The 15,934-nt window shown below is 59.8% G+C and overlaps 1 protein-coding gene across 2 annotated transcripts in view; it reads left to right on the top strand.

The window, feature by feature from the left end:
* Window positions 1-15,934, top strand: part of CARS1 (cysteinyl-tRNA synthetase 1) — a 44,928-nt gene that overhangs the window by 6,496 nt on the left and 22,498 nt on the right. Inside the window, exons 2-7 of one of the 2 annotated variants that reach the window (XM_086676603.1) lie at window positions 1,945-2,193; window positions 6,215-6,306; window positions 6,987-7,075; window positions 7,550-7,646; window positions 8,058-8,156; window positions 9,000-9,149. In XM_086676603.1, the coding sequence (XP_086532729.1) occupies window positions 1,945-2,193; window positions 6,215-6,306; window positions 6,987-7,075; window positions 7,550-7,646; window positions 8,058-8,156; window positions 9,000-9,149 (776 nt within the window). The remainder of the gene's footprint in view (window positions 1-1,944; window positions 2,194-6,214; window positions 6,307-6,986; window positions 7,076-7,549; window positions 7,647-8,057; window positions 8,157-8,999; window positions 9,150-15,934) is intronic. The other variant, XM_086676604.1, reaches the window with a different exon arrangement.

The raw sequence follows: 15,934 nt of genomic DNA, 5'->3' as shown, positions 1-15,934 counted from the left end.
GTGGGGGAGCCTGCGGCACGGAGATTCGGGTGCGGGGTGGGCCGGGCCCCCGCGTGGGAGCCACGGGGGGGAAGGACTGCATTTCAGGTGCATTTGCAGGCGGAGTCCCAGACTGCCCGGTGGCTTGGCTGTGGGCGTTCCTGAGTGTGACTGGTAAGGGGGCAGGACTCCAGTTGAGAGGGAAGGGTGGCCCCTTGTGGCCGCGTGGAGTGGGTGGCCATTCCGTCGGGTCGTCAGAGCTGAGCCCTCCTGGGGGTGCGCTGGGGAAGGAAGCAGGTGGGCTTTCGGGAAAGCCTGCGTTTTAAGCACAGTGTTCGTTTGAGAGCTCGAGGAGGCCTTCTCGCATCGCGGTCCTCCCCTTTCCTGTGGGTGGAGAACTCGGGGTTCAGGACATCCGTGAGAAGTGGGCCTTGTTAGGCGCTCCAGCACCTGGGAAGCGGTGCGGGCCTCCCTCCTTCTGTGGGTCCGTCCCACCCCCTCCTCGCTGCCTGCTGATGGCTGGACCTACACGACGGTCCTCCCGTGGTGGAAGCAAGTGGGGCCAGGCATTGGGCCAGGCGGGTAAGCAGGGATGGGAGAGACGAGGGTCAGAGAGGTGGGAGGGTGGCCGTGTAGGGGAGCGTCGCCTCCCTGCCTGCAGCTGTCCTTGCTGTGGGTCCCGTACAGTGACCCGGTGACCTTGTAGTGTCGGGCAGCTGGCCCGGAACGACAGCCATGCCAAGAGGCAGAGGGGTGGGCTGATACTTTCCCGCTCTGAGTGGGTCCCAGGCCGAGAGGGTGTCTGTAGAAGCAAATGAGCCCTGGTCCTTTTTCCATGGTTCCCTCGGAAAATTAAGGTAAAACATGTGGGGTGATCAGGGCTTAGACGCAGCTCAGACCTATGGGCGGGGGTACCAGGCTCCTTCCCGTGGCCGGAAGGCCTGTAGCTTAGTGCCACCAGCCTGCCCCTGCCTCCCTGTTTTGGGGCGGGGCTGGGTCTGTGCCCCTCCTGCTCAGGCTTGGGGCCGCTCCTGACCCTGAGCCCCCCACGCCAGGGATAGACACAGCTGGACGTTAGTTAGGGTGGTAAGGACAGGTTTTGCCCCGTGACTGATACCGGGAGAAGTGACAGGTGACAGGTGACAGAGCCCTGGGGACGAAGAAGGGGGCGGGAGGGTGAGCAGAACTCAGTATCGTGGAGGAGGCGAAGAATCCCCAAGGGTCGTGAGTGGCACAGGCCGCTATGGCGAGCTGCGTCTGCTGGCTGGTGGTGACTGAAGTCCGGGATCTGTCCTCCCACAGAGACTGGAGGCGGGGCCCGTCCTTCCTGACGATGCCGTTTGGGAGGAGTGGCCTTCAGGTGGTTGCGAGTCACTTCTGGGTTGTAGGAGATAAACACCCGCATGCTGCTCCTTTTGGGAATCGCTCTAAGGGAGGGCAGACGGAGCCTGCCGTCAGGCTTGGCACTTCGGGGGGCTGTGGTCCTCCCAGAAACGAGGCCTCCAGCTGCCGGAGACCATGCCGGTGCGGGGGCGCAGCCCAGGCTTTCTGCGTCCTGGCCCGCTCGGTGCCCACCGAGAGCGGATGTGCTCAGCCCCCCGCCGCGCCCGGATAGCAGGTGCGCTGCAGAGAAGGGGCTGTGTGTGTGTTCAGTCGTTTTTTCTTTAGTTGAGGTAAAATTCACCGTTGAAATCGTATCGAAAGAGCACAATTCCGTGGCCTTTAGTGCATTTACAGTGCCATGCAAGCAGCACCCTTATCCATTTCCGGAACATTCCCATCCCCGCAAGTGGGAACCCCACCAGTCACCCCCAAGTGCCCCTCGCCAGCCCCGGGAAACCGCTGTCTGCTTCTGCCGTTCCATGGCCGGGAAAGGGTTGATGGGCAGGAGCCTCGTGTCTTTCTGGACTCGCGCCCGAGGCCCCCATTCCCCCTGACTGATTCCCTGTGCCTCTGTCTTTGCAGCTCCCGCCTACAGGTCCATCCTGAGCATTAGTGACGAGGCAGCCAGGGTGCAGGCCCTGAACGAGCACCTCAGCACGCGTAGCTATGTCCAGGGGTACTCACTGTCCCAGGCAGACGTGGACGTGTTCAGGCAGCTCTCGGCCCCTCCCGCCGACGCGCGCCTCTTCCACGTGGCTCGGTGGTTCAGGCACATGGAAGCGATCCTGGGTGGCGCCTGCGGCAGAGGCGAGCCCTGTGGGCGCCAAGCAAGTGAGTAGCAGAGTCCCCAGCCGTGAGAACGCCTTCCGTCGGGGGCCGCCCGCGAGGTCGGGGCCCCAGAGATGTGTGGCGCAGGTTGGCCGCAGGGCTGGCTCCCGGCACCTCACGCAAGCACGCGGCCTGGCGGGCGCCCCGGCGCCCCGAGTGGGGGTTAGGACGCGCTGCGCTGAGGAGGCGGCCCTGGCCAACCGGGACCCCCGTGGTCGCCGTGGCGGCCCGTGGTCACGGCGCGGAGCCGCCACGAGAGCGAGCTCCCTGGGCCGGAGGTGGGGCGGCGGGGGGGCTCAGGCGGCAGCCTGGCCTCTAAAGCCAGCTCCTTGCTCGGCTCACGTTTGACGTGCTGCTGCTGCTTTATTCTTTGCGTGCCTTGCGGGCTGTGTGTGTCCAGCGGATTCGGAACGGCCGAATCCTGAAAGGACACCAGTTGGCATGGGGCCATTTGAAAAGCAGAAAAAAGTCGTATCTCAGCCTTGAGCTAAAGTCCGCCACCTGGCTTTGGCTCCAGCCTGTGAGCGCCGGTGCATCTGTGACCGTGTGATGCTGGTTGTTTAGGGATACTTCTGGAAAGTCTTAGGGGCTCGGGCCCTGCGTGGTTTCTCTTCTGCGATGAACCCCAGGGTGCTCTGCCCCATTAATCACCCGATGCCCTCGAGCCGCTTGGCCACCACCCCCGTGGCTTGGGGCACTCCTGCTGCTTTGTGGGAGGGATGGGCCGCATGCCGTCCCTGGTGGCCCTGCTAGGCCGGGCAGCCTCCCGGGGGCTTTTCCAGGTCTTCAGGTGAAGCATTTGGAGCGTCGCCCTGTCCTGGTCTGCGCTGGGTCCCCTGCGGCAGGGGGCGGCGGTGGGGGCGTCGTCCGTCCTAGAGAATGGGGTCATTCTCTAGGGGTGATGTGAGGTCCTCGACGATCCTGCAGCAAACGCCCCGTCCCCAGCACAGGGTGGGTGCTTCGCGTGTACCTCGTCTCCTCCCTGTGCGTCTGGCACGGTGCCCCGGGTGAGGTCAGTGGCGTCCGCTGTGTCCCCTCCGATACTCAGGTGTCGGGTTGTCCCCTGGGTCCCAGCTCCCAAGACACAGCGTGCCAGAGTGGCGGTCAGGCAGGGTCCGGGGCCCCCAGCCTTGGCAGTGGCCTGGCTCGCGCTCCATCGAGGACCTTGTTGAAAGAAAGGTGCGGACGCGTGTCACCACGGACATCGTGACGTAAAGATGGGCGCCTGCCCCTGCAAACAGCTTTCAATCCGCAGAGGAAGGCGGCTCGAGACAGAGTGTCACCCTGAGCATTGACGGGGCTGCTCTAGGCCGGCTCAGGGGTGGTGGGGACGGGCACCCTGGATGGCACCCATAGAGTTTCCTGCCTCTGCCCCTTCCGAGTTCCGTCGTGTGAGCACGGCTGGTCCCAGAACCCTCGGAGGCCGTGTCCTCTCCCACATCCCTTGGTGGGGGGGGATGTAGCTGAGCGCTGTGGCCCCCCTCGCTGCCACCAGAATTGAGCACTGCTCCGTCCCTGAGGGCTCTGGAGCCCTGTCCTGGGCGTGTGGTTCCTCTCCAGTCCCTCGATCCCCGGCCCCCGTCCACATTCCCTCCAAGTCCGTTCTGCCAGCGACCGTGACCTGGCTTGTCCCTCCTCCTGCCACTAGCCCCATTCTGTCCCAGTGACTCTCGCGGGCCGTCCGTGTCCCTCCCCGGGGCTGTGGGCCTCAACACCCCGAGTACCCTCGCAGGCACGGAGGCTGGGCACGGGCGGCCCGACCTCCGTTCCTTCTACCTCCTCCTGGCCCCGTCAGCCTCCTCTCCCGGGCTCCGGCACAGGGGGACCGCTCTGCTCGGGGCCTCACCTGCTGTGTCCCCGAGTCTGGAGGGCTCCGCACCCAGCGTGGGACTCTGCCCCTCCTCCCAGGTCCCCCGGGCAGGACCCTCAGGGCGGGCTGGGCGCTGAGGAAGGCCCCATGGCTTTGGGAGCATCACAGTGCAGCTCGGCACCCATGCGCCCGCCCCTGTGCCCCGGGGAAGGGGAATGAGCACAGTGCGGGGGGCCTGGCCGGCCCTGCTGGGGTGCTCTGGAGACCTCCCTCGAGCCTTCTTCAGTGCGTCTCGTAGCGGAGCGTGGTTCTGTCGGGTCCGAGTTTGTCCGCACAGCAGCCCCGCGCCCAGGACGGGGCCTGGAGGGGACTGGGTGTGTGTTGGATGAACGAATGCGTGTCCGTTCGGACGGAAGCCAAATGAGAAGTTAATGCCCCTGCTGTGGCCGAGAGCTGTGTGAAGCACAGGGAGACACGGCTTGGCGTGGTCAGGCTGTGGAGCGCCGTGGAGGTGGGCCGCTGGTGCTGAGTGGGCCGGGTTGATGCGGGGGGAATGCGGGTGGAGAATTCTCCATATTAAATCAAGGGCCCTTGTGTGACGTCTTCCAATTTTCCCCTTACGCAAGTTCCCATTTGTAAAATGCCGGATTTCCTTGACCCCGCCACCCCGTGTGACAGAAGTGGCGCTTCAGGCCGTGGCCAGTCTCCGTGGACTCCACCTTCGGCTGTGTCCTCAGATGGTTCGTGGTCTCGGAAGTGCCTCCGGTGCTGCGAACCCCGAGGCCTCCTGCTTAGCAGTGTGAGCACTGCTGGGTCCCTGGGTCACATTGGTGTGTGTGACAGCTCTGGCCGGTGTCCCCAGTCACCCCGGATGGCAGTGTTGACTCTGTTTCAGGAGCTAGGGGGTCCGAGTGAGGGGGGAGATTAATGGCATCATACGCAGCAGGTTGAGTGTCCTTGAGTCACGGACTGAGAGTTTCCTTCAAGGGTGTTTGCTGCATTTAAAATGAACCTGTGAGACACGTACCTGACCTTAACATAAGCCTCGCTGTTTCATTAAGGGCGTGGGCCTCCCACGCACGAGAATGCGTGGCCACCTCAGTTTGCTGGCAGTTACCCAGAACAAGGAACTCCCGTGGGGCCCTGTCTCCTTCCTCCCGGCTGCCTGCTTCCCTCCCCCCCTGCACGCGTGCGCTCACACAGGCAGCGGCCTTCTTCCTCCTCTCTCCTCTGCCTGTCGGTTAAGTCAGCCTCCGTGTAGCCGATGCGACACGTGGGGCAAATGGCCGTGCCCAGGACTGACTTCTCCATGGGGCCCATCCTGTGCACCGTGGGCGAGGCACCAGGCTGGCCCTGTGGGCGAGGGCCGGGGCGCACAGCTGGCTCGTAGTGCAGGGTGCCAGGTGCCCGTGACAGAGCCGCACCCCTTCGGGCTCTCAGGGCGCAGGCTGCATAAGTGCTGCCTCTTGTCTGGCCGGAAGCCCGGGCCTGGGACACGTGGAGCAGTGGGGGCAGCCCCCGAGACCGTGCTGAGGAGGGGACGGGTCGTGGAGGGCAGCGAGGGGACAGAGCCACCCCGCGCTGCTTCCAGAGCCGGTCAGGCACCAGTGAGGAGCTCCCAGCCGCACGAGTTTGCTTCAGGGTCGAGTCAGGGGACACCTTGCCTGTGGTGGGGAGTGGGCCCCAGAATTGAGGGGGAGCCGGCCACTCGTTTGCCCCCGTCTGACAGAGACGGGGCTGGGGCTGGAGGCCGTCCTCTCTGAGTTTCTGCCCCAGCCGGTCCTGTGCTGCCCCAGGAAGTGGCCCGTGTCCCTCAAACCCGGGGGGAGGGCAGGGCACCCCCAGTTACATGCTGCATTAGAGCGCAGCAGCGCGGGGCCCAAGCCCCCTCCTGACCCGCGAGCGGTGGCCGCCGCTGCCGCACACGTTTGTGAACGGGGGGGGGGGGGGGGGGCACGGGTGTGAGGCCCGGCGGGAGCTGGCGGGTGTGAGCACGCCTCGGGGGCCTCCCCAGGCCGTGTTTCCGCTCGTAGCGCAGAATGTGAGCCACGTGGAGAAGGGGCCACGTTGGACTCGGGCGATGCCGGCAGATCTGCTTGTTCGGCCCCTCTGGCGGTTCATCGAGAGCAACTCGGTGTTTGTGTCGGAACAGCCAGGTGGTGGCTGCGGTGTGACGTGCGCTTCCGTGACTCTGCACGCTTTCTGCCTTCGCAGGTAAAGGTCGGCGGGGGCAGCCTCAGTGGTCTCCTCCAGCCGGGTCTCCGCCGTGCAAGCTCCGCCTTTACAACAGCCTCACCCGGAACAAGGTCAGGAGGGGCCCCGCGGGAGGGGTGCGGGGAGGGCCGGCCCTGGGAGCCCACGTGCCCTCGTGGAGCCCACGACCGGTGCTGCTGCGTCGGGCTCTGCAGTCAGCGCATACGGGCTCTGACACCGGGCAACTCCTCGCCCCGCGTTCTCCGTGCGGCCCGAGGACAGCTGTCCTCGAGGGGAGGGCCGCCTGCTGGCCCTGCAGCGCCCTGACCACTCCCCCGGCCGCCCAGGGGCGTAGACGCCCGCGGTCACTCGGAGCCACGCCGAGTGCCGGCCTGCCTTCAGAGGGGACACGTGGCGGCAGCAGGCACCCCAGCGCCAGCCAAGCCAACGGGCAGAGCGGCGGGCCCGGTGGGCGTTGCCAGGCGCCGACCGGGTTTCGAGAAGGCGGGATCGGATCCCAGTCGAGTGGGGTTTGCTTGGTTGCGGCCACGGCGGGTTAGAATTTTGTCCGTGAGCACGCTGGCACGCGGGGACACGGGGTCTCGGGGGCTCCAGCCGGAGTAACGGAGCTCTCCCGTCCCTGACGTCTATGGCCTTTGTCAGTAAGACAGACTTGTCTTACTGAATTTGGCGTAAACAAACCCCAGCGTCCTCTCTGAAGCTGGCTGGGGTGACCCTGCGCGGTGCCTCTTACACATCGATGACGGTCGTCCCTTCGTGTTTTATACCAAAGGACGTGTTTATACCTCAAAACGGGAAGAAGGTGACGTGGTACTGCTGCGGGCCTACCGTCTACGACGCGTCTCACATGGGGCACGCCAGGTGGGACCCGCTGCGGGCGTCCGGCACGGGCAGGGGGGCGGCCAGGCGGGACCCGCTGCGGGCGTCTGGAAGTGTGGGCCCTGCGGGAGCATCTCTGCCCTTCAGAGATCTCTGCTCTGCTACAGGGACCCGAGATTCGAGAGGAAAATCAACCCCGAGCCTTTCTTATTTCTAAGATAAAATTTTCATTCTGTAAGTAACCCACATCTGTGATAGGAAAGTTGGGGGATGCGGACAGGTGACAGGAATCCTGCCCGGCAGCCGTGTGGCGGGCGTCCTGGCTGCGTGTAGACATCTGGTCCCGCGGCTCTGGCGGCAGGCTGGGGCCCCCACGGCGGTCACGGGCCCTGAGCCGGGTGGTGGTGCCATGGGAGCCTTCCCCCGTGGCTGCTCTCGTGGCCGTGGCCCTGGGCGGGGGGGGGGGGGGGGGGGATGCGTGGCGGGCCACGGGAAAGGTCTGTCCGCGTGCTCTAGGTCCTACATTTCCTTCGACATCCTGAGGAGAGTGCTGCGGGACTACTTTGGGTTCGACGTGTTCTACTGCATGAACATCACGGACATCGACGACAAGGTGGGGCTCTCACCAGGCCGTGTTCGGAACGGCGGGGGTGGGAAGGAGGAAGTGACGTCGGTGAGTAGAACACGGTGGGCCTCGGCCCTGTACACATCCAGTTAGCGTCGCGGTTTGTGCAAATGACGTCCGTCTTCAGATGTGAAGATGCTGCGAGAACCTGAACGACCGGGGACCCGGCTGATAAGATGTCAGCCCGAGGTACTTCGTGGCAACGAGACTTTGGGTGGCACGCGATTTTGCGTGCAGCGATGGGGCGGCGGGGGGAGGGCAGCCAATTTCCTGAAGATCAGAAAGGTCACGGGAGGAGGGCGGTGCTCGCCGGCCGCCTGGCGGGGCTCAGAGTCTGCCAGCCTGCAGGGACAAGGGCGCGCTTTGGACGTGACCCCGGCTTCCCTTTCATCTCTCCAGATCATCAAGAGGGCCCGGCAGAACTACTTGTTTGAGCAGTACCGGGGGAAGCAGCCGCGGGCGGCCCAGCTCCTGGAGGATGTTCATGCCGCCCTGAAGGTGGGCCCCCGTCTGTCTGTTCCTTGACTCCTGACCGTCCCTGGCGTGGGGCCTTAGTTGTCCGCACTTAAAGCTAGCGCCATCGGGGCACCGGAGCTCTGGGTCACGTGGTCCCCTGGCCTGTGGGAAAAGTCGCCAGGAAAGACACGCTTGGACGGGGCGTGGAGTAGGGGGCTGTGCCTGCCGCTCACGGGAGAATGTCAGAGTTTGTCACGGTGGCAGTAAAGTATGCTTGCCCGTACGATGTCCCTAACACTCCTGTGTCTCCTGTGCTGAGATCACAGCCGCATCTGATGATTCTGAGTGTGCGACGCGGAAGCTGTCCCAGCCCCTTACGTTGGGGGCACTAGACATTTTCAGAATTATTGGCAGAAATTCTTTCCAATTTAATATTTTGAGTAACAGTATCACAAAGTATGGTGCTAACAGGGTAAGGCTAGGATAAGTCGTTTTATTCTCTTTAAGAGTGGTTAGTATTTTAGTGACCGCAGCAGTGATCAGCGCTTACGTGCATCATCTCTAGAAGAGAAAGTGGGAATGAAATCAGAGCTTAGCGGTCTTAGGCTGACACGGGGCGGCCCCGCCAGGACCTCGCGCCTTTGCGAGGCTCAGTAGTCCCCAGGTGACACCTGAGTGACCCCGAGCACAGGCGTTTTAACATCAGAGAAACAGGCCCGGGGGGCGCGAGGAGCAGGGTGTCGGGCCGGGCCTGTCCACTGCCGGACTTGCGCCTCCTTCGGGGAAGCTAGGACCACGCCCTGGGGACACTTGCAGGGCAGGGGCAGGGACCGTCCTCTCCGGTGAGGCAGCCTCTGACGGCCCTGCCCTCTCCTGTGCTTGCAGCCGTTTTCAGCCAAGTTAAATGAGACCACGGACCCGGACAGAAAGCAAATGCTGGAGCGCACTCAGCGCGCGGTGGAGCTGGCCGCAGAGCCCCTGGAGAGAGCCGTGCGGGGCGGCCTCCCGGCAGAGGAGGCCGCCCGCTGCGCAGAGGTGAGGTCTCCAGCGCGACCCGCACACCCTGCCCCGAGGTGGCTCGCTGCTCCCGGGTTCCAGCCTGTGCCTCTGCGCGCGGCACCTGGGCCCGGCCACCCTGGGGCCGAGCAGGCCTCCCCTCGCCCCACGCCAGCGTCCTCACAGTGAGGGGTGGGGGGGGGGGGGGGGCGGGGGCGGCGCATCGGAGCATGTGCGGAGATCGTTCCGGGGGTTTCTGGTGGCCTCCCCCGTGTTTCTCGGCGGCACCTGCAGAAAGCAGAGTGAGGCTGGAGTTGAACTGGGCCGTGGGGCCCTGTGTGGGTTCCCCGCCGGCCCCGGGGCCTCCCGGGCAGGTTCCTCGACCCCCTGGACGGGGTGAGGGCACTGCACTGGGGCCTGGGAGGCTGTCACTGCCGGCGCCTCCAGCCTGGCCCTTCTCCTGCACGCTGGCGCCCCCTGCTGGCTGCCCTCTCCAGCGCTCAGTGGGACGACTGACAAGGCCATCCCTCCCTGGAGTGGGGGGGGGGAGGGCCCAGCTCAGGCTTTACTTTAACTTTCACGTTCTCCCATGGTTCAGATGGCCGGCGTGGCCTCCTGCCGAGCTTAATGAGACAGAGCCTGATGTACACAGACCCGCGGACCAGCGTTTTTGCCGGGCGTCCTTCCGCCTGGGCCCCGCGTCGTAGCTGGCCTTCCTTCGGTGGGCCTCCTGCGTCCGCTGTTTCTCCCTCTCCTGGGATGCCAGTCACGTTTCCTGGTTATGGCAGTATGACTGGGAATTTTTTTCTTGATTATTCCACCGATACCCTTTCCTTTGAAGAGTATGATAACACAGACGTGACGTAAGATGTACCACCTTAACCAGTTACAGGTGCTCAGCTCAGGGGCGCTAAGCACGTTCACGCTGTTGTGCAGCTGTCCCCACCCTCTGCGTCCAGAACTTTCCGTCTTCCCAAACAGAAACCCTGTCCCTGTGAAACACGGGCCCCCTTTTGTCCGTGATGAGTAACGCAGCTGTGAAGAGCGCTGTGCAGATATCCCGCCTAGTTCCTTCGTGTGGACACTTCCGGAGCGGAAGTCTGGACTGTTTGGCAGCTAGATTTCAGGATTCCAAGAATCTGCCACACCGGTTTCCACAGCAGCATCCAGACCGCGGTTTCTGACCGTTCCCACCAACACTTGTGATTTCCGTCCTTCTGACGGTAGCCTTCCTGATGAGTGGGGGCCGTGGCCCACGGGGCACTGGGTCTGCGCTTCTCTGAGCACCGGTGAGGCTGACCAGCTGACCATGAGCTGGGAGTCCTTTTCTGTCTGTGGACGCACATTTGCAAGAGTTTCTTTAGGCTGTACGTCTGGGGTGGAGGTGCCGGGCTGTCGGCCGTGTGTCTGCCTAACCGTCGGGTCCCCAACACCGGCCACGCGTCCGGTGATTCTCCGGAAGGACGCGCGGGACTCGGCGTAGACTTGTCCTCACATCGAAGGGGTCTCACGGGTCTCACGGGGTTGTGGCTGGAGGTGAGGCTCGGGCCGAGTCTGGAGGAATCCACGCACGGGCCTCCCCGGTTCCTGCAGACGCGCGGCTCGCCCTCCCGCAACAGAAAACGCGTGGCCGCCCGCGGGAGATGTTCATGTGCAGAGAGCCCATCGGACCCTCCATGTCCGAGGCTTCACGGGTGCTGTCCCATCCACCCAGCACCCAGCACGGCTTCCCCCGACCACGGCTCCCACCCACCAAGTCTCCGACTCCAGAAACGAGCAGGTTTATGTTTTGCGTCAGCCACACTGTTCGCTCGATGACACAGAGTGGTCCCGGTGTCCCCGCCTCTCCGTGCAGGGACGTTTTCTTGCAGACTCAGCCGGGGCCGCCCTGCCCGCGGGCCTCTCCAGGGGGGCTGGCAGCTGGGGCCTGCCGTGCAGTAACGCTTCCCTAAGTGTCTGTGTCCTCCCGTGTCTGTGACACGTGTCAGCTATTGTTCACTGGCACTTGGGGTTGCCGGGTTCCTTTCATGGGTGGGATAGGAGCCGGCACGTGACGGGCTCATTACTGTAGTTTGGATCCGCATGTGTCTGACCTCTTGCGAGATGGCCTTTCCGTGTGCTCTCTTGACGGCCGTGATTCTGGGCACAGGTCTGCCCCATTGTCCACCTGGATTTCTGTCTTCTTACGGGTTTAAAAGCGTCCTTACTCCTGGACACTAACCCCTTGTCATCTAAATACGTTGCAAACGCTTTCTCACAATCTCTGGCATTTCTTTTCACTTTCTTTCAGTAACAGAGGGTCTTAATTCTGACGCAGTCAAACGTATCAGCTTTTTAAATGCTCCTTTGTGTTCTGTGTCAGGTCTGAGCGTGTGGTTGTCCAGGTTCTCCTCTGTTGGCCACACCACCCACCCCGTGTGAGCATCTCACCAGCTGTCCCTGGAGTCAGGGAGGGAGGAGGTCTAGGCTCGTTTGTGCTGTCTCTTTCTTCCCGTGTGTTTTCGCTTGTCCAGGCCCATGGGGGGCCCGGGTGGGATCTTAACCTTCATACGGAGGCGTCGTTTTGGACGGGTCGGTCCCCTCCATTCTGTCTTCCTGTTTTGTCTGTTTCTTTAAAGACCTGGTGTTCAGAGCAGTTTCAGGTTCCCGGCAAGACTGAGAGGAGGCACGGAGATTTCCCACGGGGCCTTGCCCTCCAGCCCCGCCTCCTCCACTGTCAGCACATCACCCGCAGACGCGTCATCATCACCGAGGACCCACAGCAGACACGGGTTCTGTCCTGGGGGGGGGGTGGTGCGTGTTCCATGGGTGTGGATGGATGTGCAGTGGTGCGCACATCTACTCCAACGTCAGGCAGAGTGGTTTCCCTGCCCTGGGCATGCCGTGCGCCCCGCCTGCACGTCCCTCCCTGTCCCCAGCCCCTGGAAACCGCTCGTCTGTCTGCGGCCTCCGTGCATTTCCCTTTCCAGAACGTCACAGAGTTGGCATCGCACCCCATGTGGCCTTCTCAAATTGGCTTTTGTCACTAAATCTACATGTCAGGGTCATCCACGCTTCCCCTGTCCTGAGAGCTCGCGTCTCTTGAGCGCGGGGTAAGACTCCGTCCGCTGGATGCCCCACAGCTGGTTTATCCACCCACCTGCCGAGTGCACCTTTGTGGCTTCCGACGTTAGGCAGTTGTGAAGAAGCTGATAGAAACGTCCACCTGCAGGGTTTCGTGTGGACCTGAGTTTCCGGCTCCTTTGGGCAAATACCAGGAGTGTGGCTGCTGGATCCTAGGAGCATGCTCCGTTTTGCAAGAAACCAGCACACTGTCCTCCAGAGTGGCTGCTCCGCCCCCGACCCCAGCAAGAGGGAGTCCTTGCTGTTCTGACTCCCCAGCATGGAGTGTGTGTGTGTATTTGGGCCCTTCTGACAGGCGTGTGATGGTATCTCACTGTTGGGGTTTGCGTTCCCCCGACGGCATCGGTGGGGAGCACCTTTCCACGTCCTTCCCTGTTTGCCATCTGAGCCTCTTTGGCGAGGGGCCTGTTGAGGTCTTTGACTCAGTCTTCTAGTTGTTTGTTTTCTTACTGTTGAGTGTGAACATTTCGGATAAGAGCCCTTTATCAGTTGTGTCTTTGGCAAGTAGTTTCTCCTAGTCTGAGGCTCGTCTTTTCGTGTTCTTGACTGTGGTTTTCCTAGAGCAGAACTTTGTGATCTTAAAGTTCAGCCGTCGGCACACCACTTCCTTTCCTTTTTCTTTGTTTTTTTTTTTTTTTTTAAATGCTCTTTAGAGAGAGGGAAGAGAACCGGTGGGGGAGGGGCAGAGAGAGAGGGAGACACAGAACTCAAAGCGGGCTCCAGGCTCTGAGCCGTCAGCCCAGAGCCCGACTCGGGGCTTGAACCCAAGAACCGTGAGATTGTGACCCGAGCTGACGTCAGATGCTTAACCAACTGAGCCACCCAGGCGCCCCACTAATATTTTATTAAGGATTTTTGCATCTATGTCCATGAGAGATATTGGTCTGCAGTTTTCTTTTCTTGCAATGTCTTTGTCTGTGTTTGGCGTTAGGGTAATGCTGTCCTCGTGGAATGAGTTAGGAAGCAGTCTTTCTGCTGCTTTTGTCTGAAAACCTCTAGAAAATTGGTATAACTTGTTCCTTCGATGTTTGATAAAATTCACCAGTGAACCCACCTGGCCTGGGTGATGTCTGTTTTGGAAAGTTACAAATTATTGATTAAATCTCTTTAATAGACATAGGATACAGGCTTTTTTCGTATTGTGTGGATCATCTTGGGTGAGTTTTGGCAACTTCTGTCTTTCAAAGAATCGGTCCATTAGTCCAGGTTTCAAGTTTGGGGGCACAGGGTTGTATACAGTGTTACTTTCTTATGCTTTTAGTTTTCATGGGGTCTGTAGTAATGTTCCTCTTTCGCTTTGAGTACTAGTATCGTCTTCTCTCTTTTTTCTTAAGCAGCTTGGCTAGAGGCATATCAGTTTTATTCATTTCCCCAAAGAACTAGTTTTTGGTTTCGTGGATGTTTTCTGTATGGAGTTCCCGTGTTCTGCTTTAATTTTTATTTTTTCTTTTTTCCACTTTGGACTTAATTTGTTCTTCTTTTTCTAGTTTGTTAGGTGGAAGTGTAGATGATTAATTTTAGACCTCTTTTTCTTCTCTGATCTATGCGCCTAGTGTTACAAATGTCCTCTAAGCACTGCTTTTGCCGTATTTCACAAATTTTGGTACACTGTGTTTTCGTTTTCATTTAGCTCAGAAACTTTTTATTTATTTAAGAAAATTTTTTTTTACATTTATTTATTTTTGAGAAACAGTGTGAGACAAAGCATGAGTGGGGGAGGGACAGAGAGAGGGAGACACGGAATCTGAAGCAGGCTCCAGGATCCGAGCTGTCAGCACAGAGCCCGAAGCAGGGCTCCAGCCCACAAACCGTGAGATCGTAACCTGAGCTGAAGTCGGACGTTCAACCGACTGAGCCCCCCAGGTGCCCCTAGTTCAAGACTTTTAATGTTTTCTTGGGATAACCTTCTTTGGCCCGTGTGTTCTTTAGAAATGCGTTCTTTGATCCCCATGTATTGTGGGGTTTTCCAGCTCTCTTTCTCTTACTGGTTTCTAGTTCAGTTGCACAGTGGTCCGAGAGCAGACACGGTGTATGATTTCCGTTCTTTTGAATTTGTTCAGGCGTGTTTTATAGCCCAGCCTGTGGTCTGTGTTGGTGAACGCTGCGTGTTCTGCCTGCTGTCGGACGAAGTGGTCTGTGGACGTGCATTGGGTCCAGCCGACTGATGGTCATGTTGAGTTCATCCGCCTCCTTACCCATCTCCTACTGCTGGGTCCGTCCCCTTCGGAGGGAGGCGTGTTGAAGTCCCCAACCACCTCTGCGAGTTCATCTGTTTCTCCTCGCACTTCTGCTTGCTTCTGCCTCATGTGGTCTGACGCCCTGCCCTGGGCCCGCACACGTAAGCACGGTTGTCCTGTAGAACTGACCCGTTCGTCCTGCCACATCCTTCTCTATACCTGACGACTCTCCTGGCTTCGAAGTCTGCTTTGTCTGAAGGGAGCTACTCCTGCTTTATTTCACTGATTTGCACCGTGGTCGCGCAGTGCATTTCCACCATCCATTTACTTTTGATTTGTACGTGTCTTTGTACTTAAAGTGGATTCCTTGTGGACAACTGCGAGTTGGGTCTTGGATTTTGATTCACTCTGATGATCTCTTTTAATTGGTGCCTTTAGACCATTGACATTCAAAGTGATGTTGAGGTAGTTGGGTTCTTATCCACACTGTTGTTTTCTCTTGTTGCCCTCGTTCTTTGTTCCTGTTTCGTCTTCCACTCCTTGTCTGTCTTTTGTGGTTTTGAGTGAGCATTTCACATGATTCTGCTTTCTCTCCTTTTACCGCATATCTAACACTTGATTTTCAGTGGTTGCCTTAGAGTTTGCAATATACACTTGTGACTAATCCCACTTTCAAAAACACTGTGCCCTTCGTGGTCGTAGGAGTGCCCTACAATAACGAGATGACCCTAGTTCCTGCTTCCCGCCCTTGTGTCGTGGCCGTCACTTGTCTTAGCTGTCTGGAAACACAGAGGGCGTTGTGTCTACTTAAACGGGTACGTAAGTGTGCAGGTCGATGCATTCCCACTGCCATCATTTTGAACAAGCTGTTCTCTGTTGGATCAGTTAAGAGAAATAGAAGTTCTGGGGCACCTGGGCGACTCCGTCGGTTGAGCAGTCCGACTCGTGATTTTGGCTCGGATCGTGATCCCAGGGTCGTGGGATCGAGCCCCACGTCTGGCTCTGCGCTGACTGCTTGGAGCCTGCTTGGGATTCTCTCTCTCCCTTTCTCTGCCCCTCCCCTGTTCACGTGCATGCTCTTTCTCTCCCCTCTCTAGAAAATAAATAATCATAAATTGCTTTTATTTTATGTGCACTTAATTCTTCCCGCGATGTTCTTTCTTACTTTATGTAGACCCAAGCTTCCAACCTCTGTTACTTTTGGCCTCTCTAAAGAGCTTCTTTGGACATTTCTTGCAAAGCAGGTCTGCCAGCAACACGTTCCCTTGGTTTTTGTTTCCCTAAGAGTTTGGTTTCCCTTTGCTTTTGCAGGCCAACGTCACAGGGCACAGAATTCCCGGGTGGCAAGCGTTTTGTCTTAGCACTTAAATATCCCCGTCCTTCTTTGCTTGCACGGAGTGTGAGGACAAGTCGGGCGCAGTGCTCGCCTCTGCTCATCTACCGACGAGGTGTTTTCCTCCGGCTTCTTTCAGGATTGCATCAGCTTTGATGGGGTGCGGCCCGAGCTCGGCGTGCCTGGGTGCG

Source organism: Puma concolor, chromosome D1 (genome assembly GCF_028749965.1).
Source record: "Puma concolor isolate L17-30 chromosome D1, mPumCon1.1.hap2, whole genome shotgun sequence".
NCBI classification, from domain to species: Eukaryota; Metazoa; Chordata; class Mammalia; order Carnivora; family Felidae; genus Puma; species Puma concolor.
This window is presented reverse-complemented; position numbering and strand designations above follow the sequence as displayed.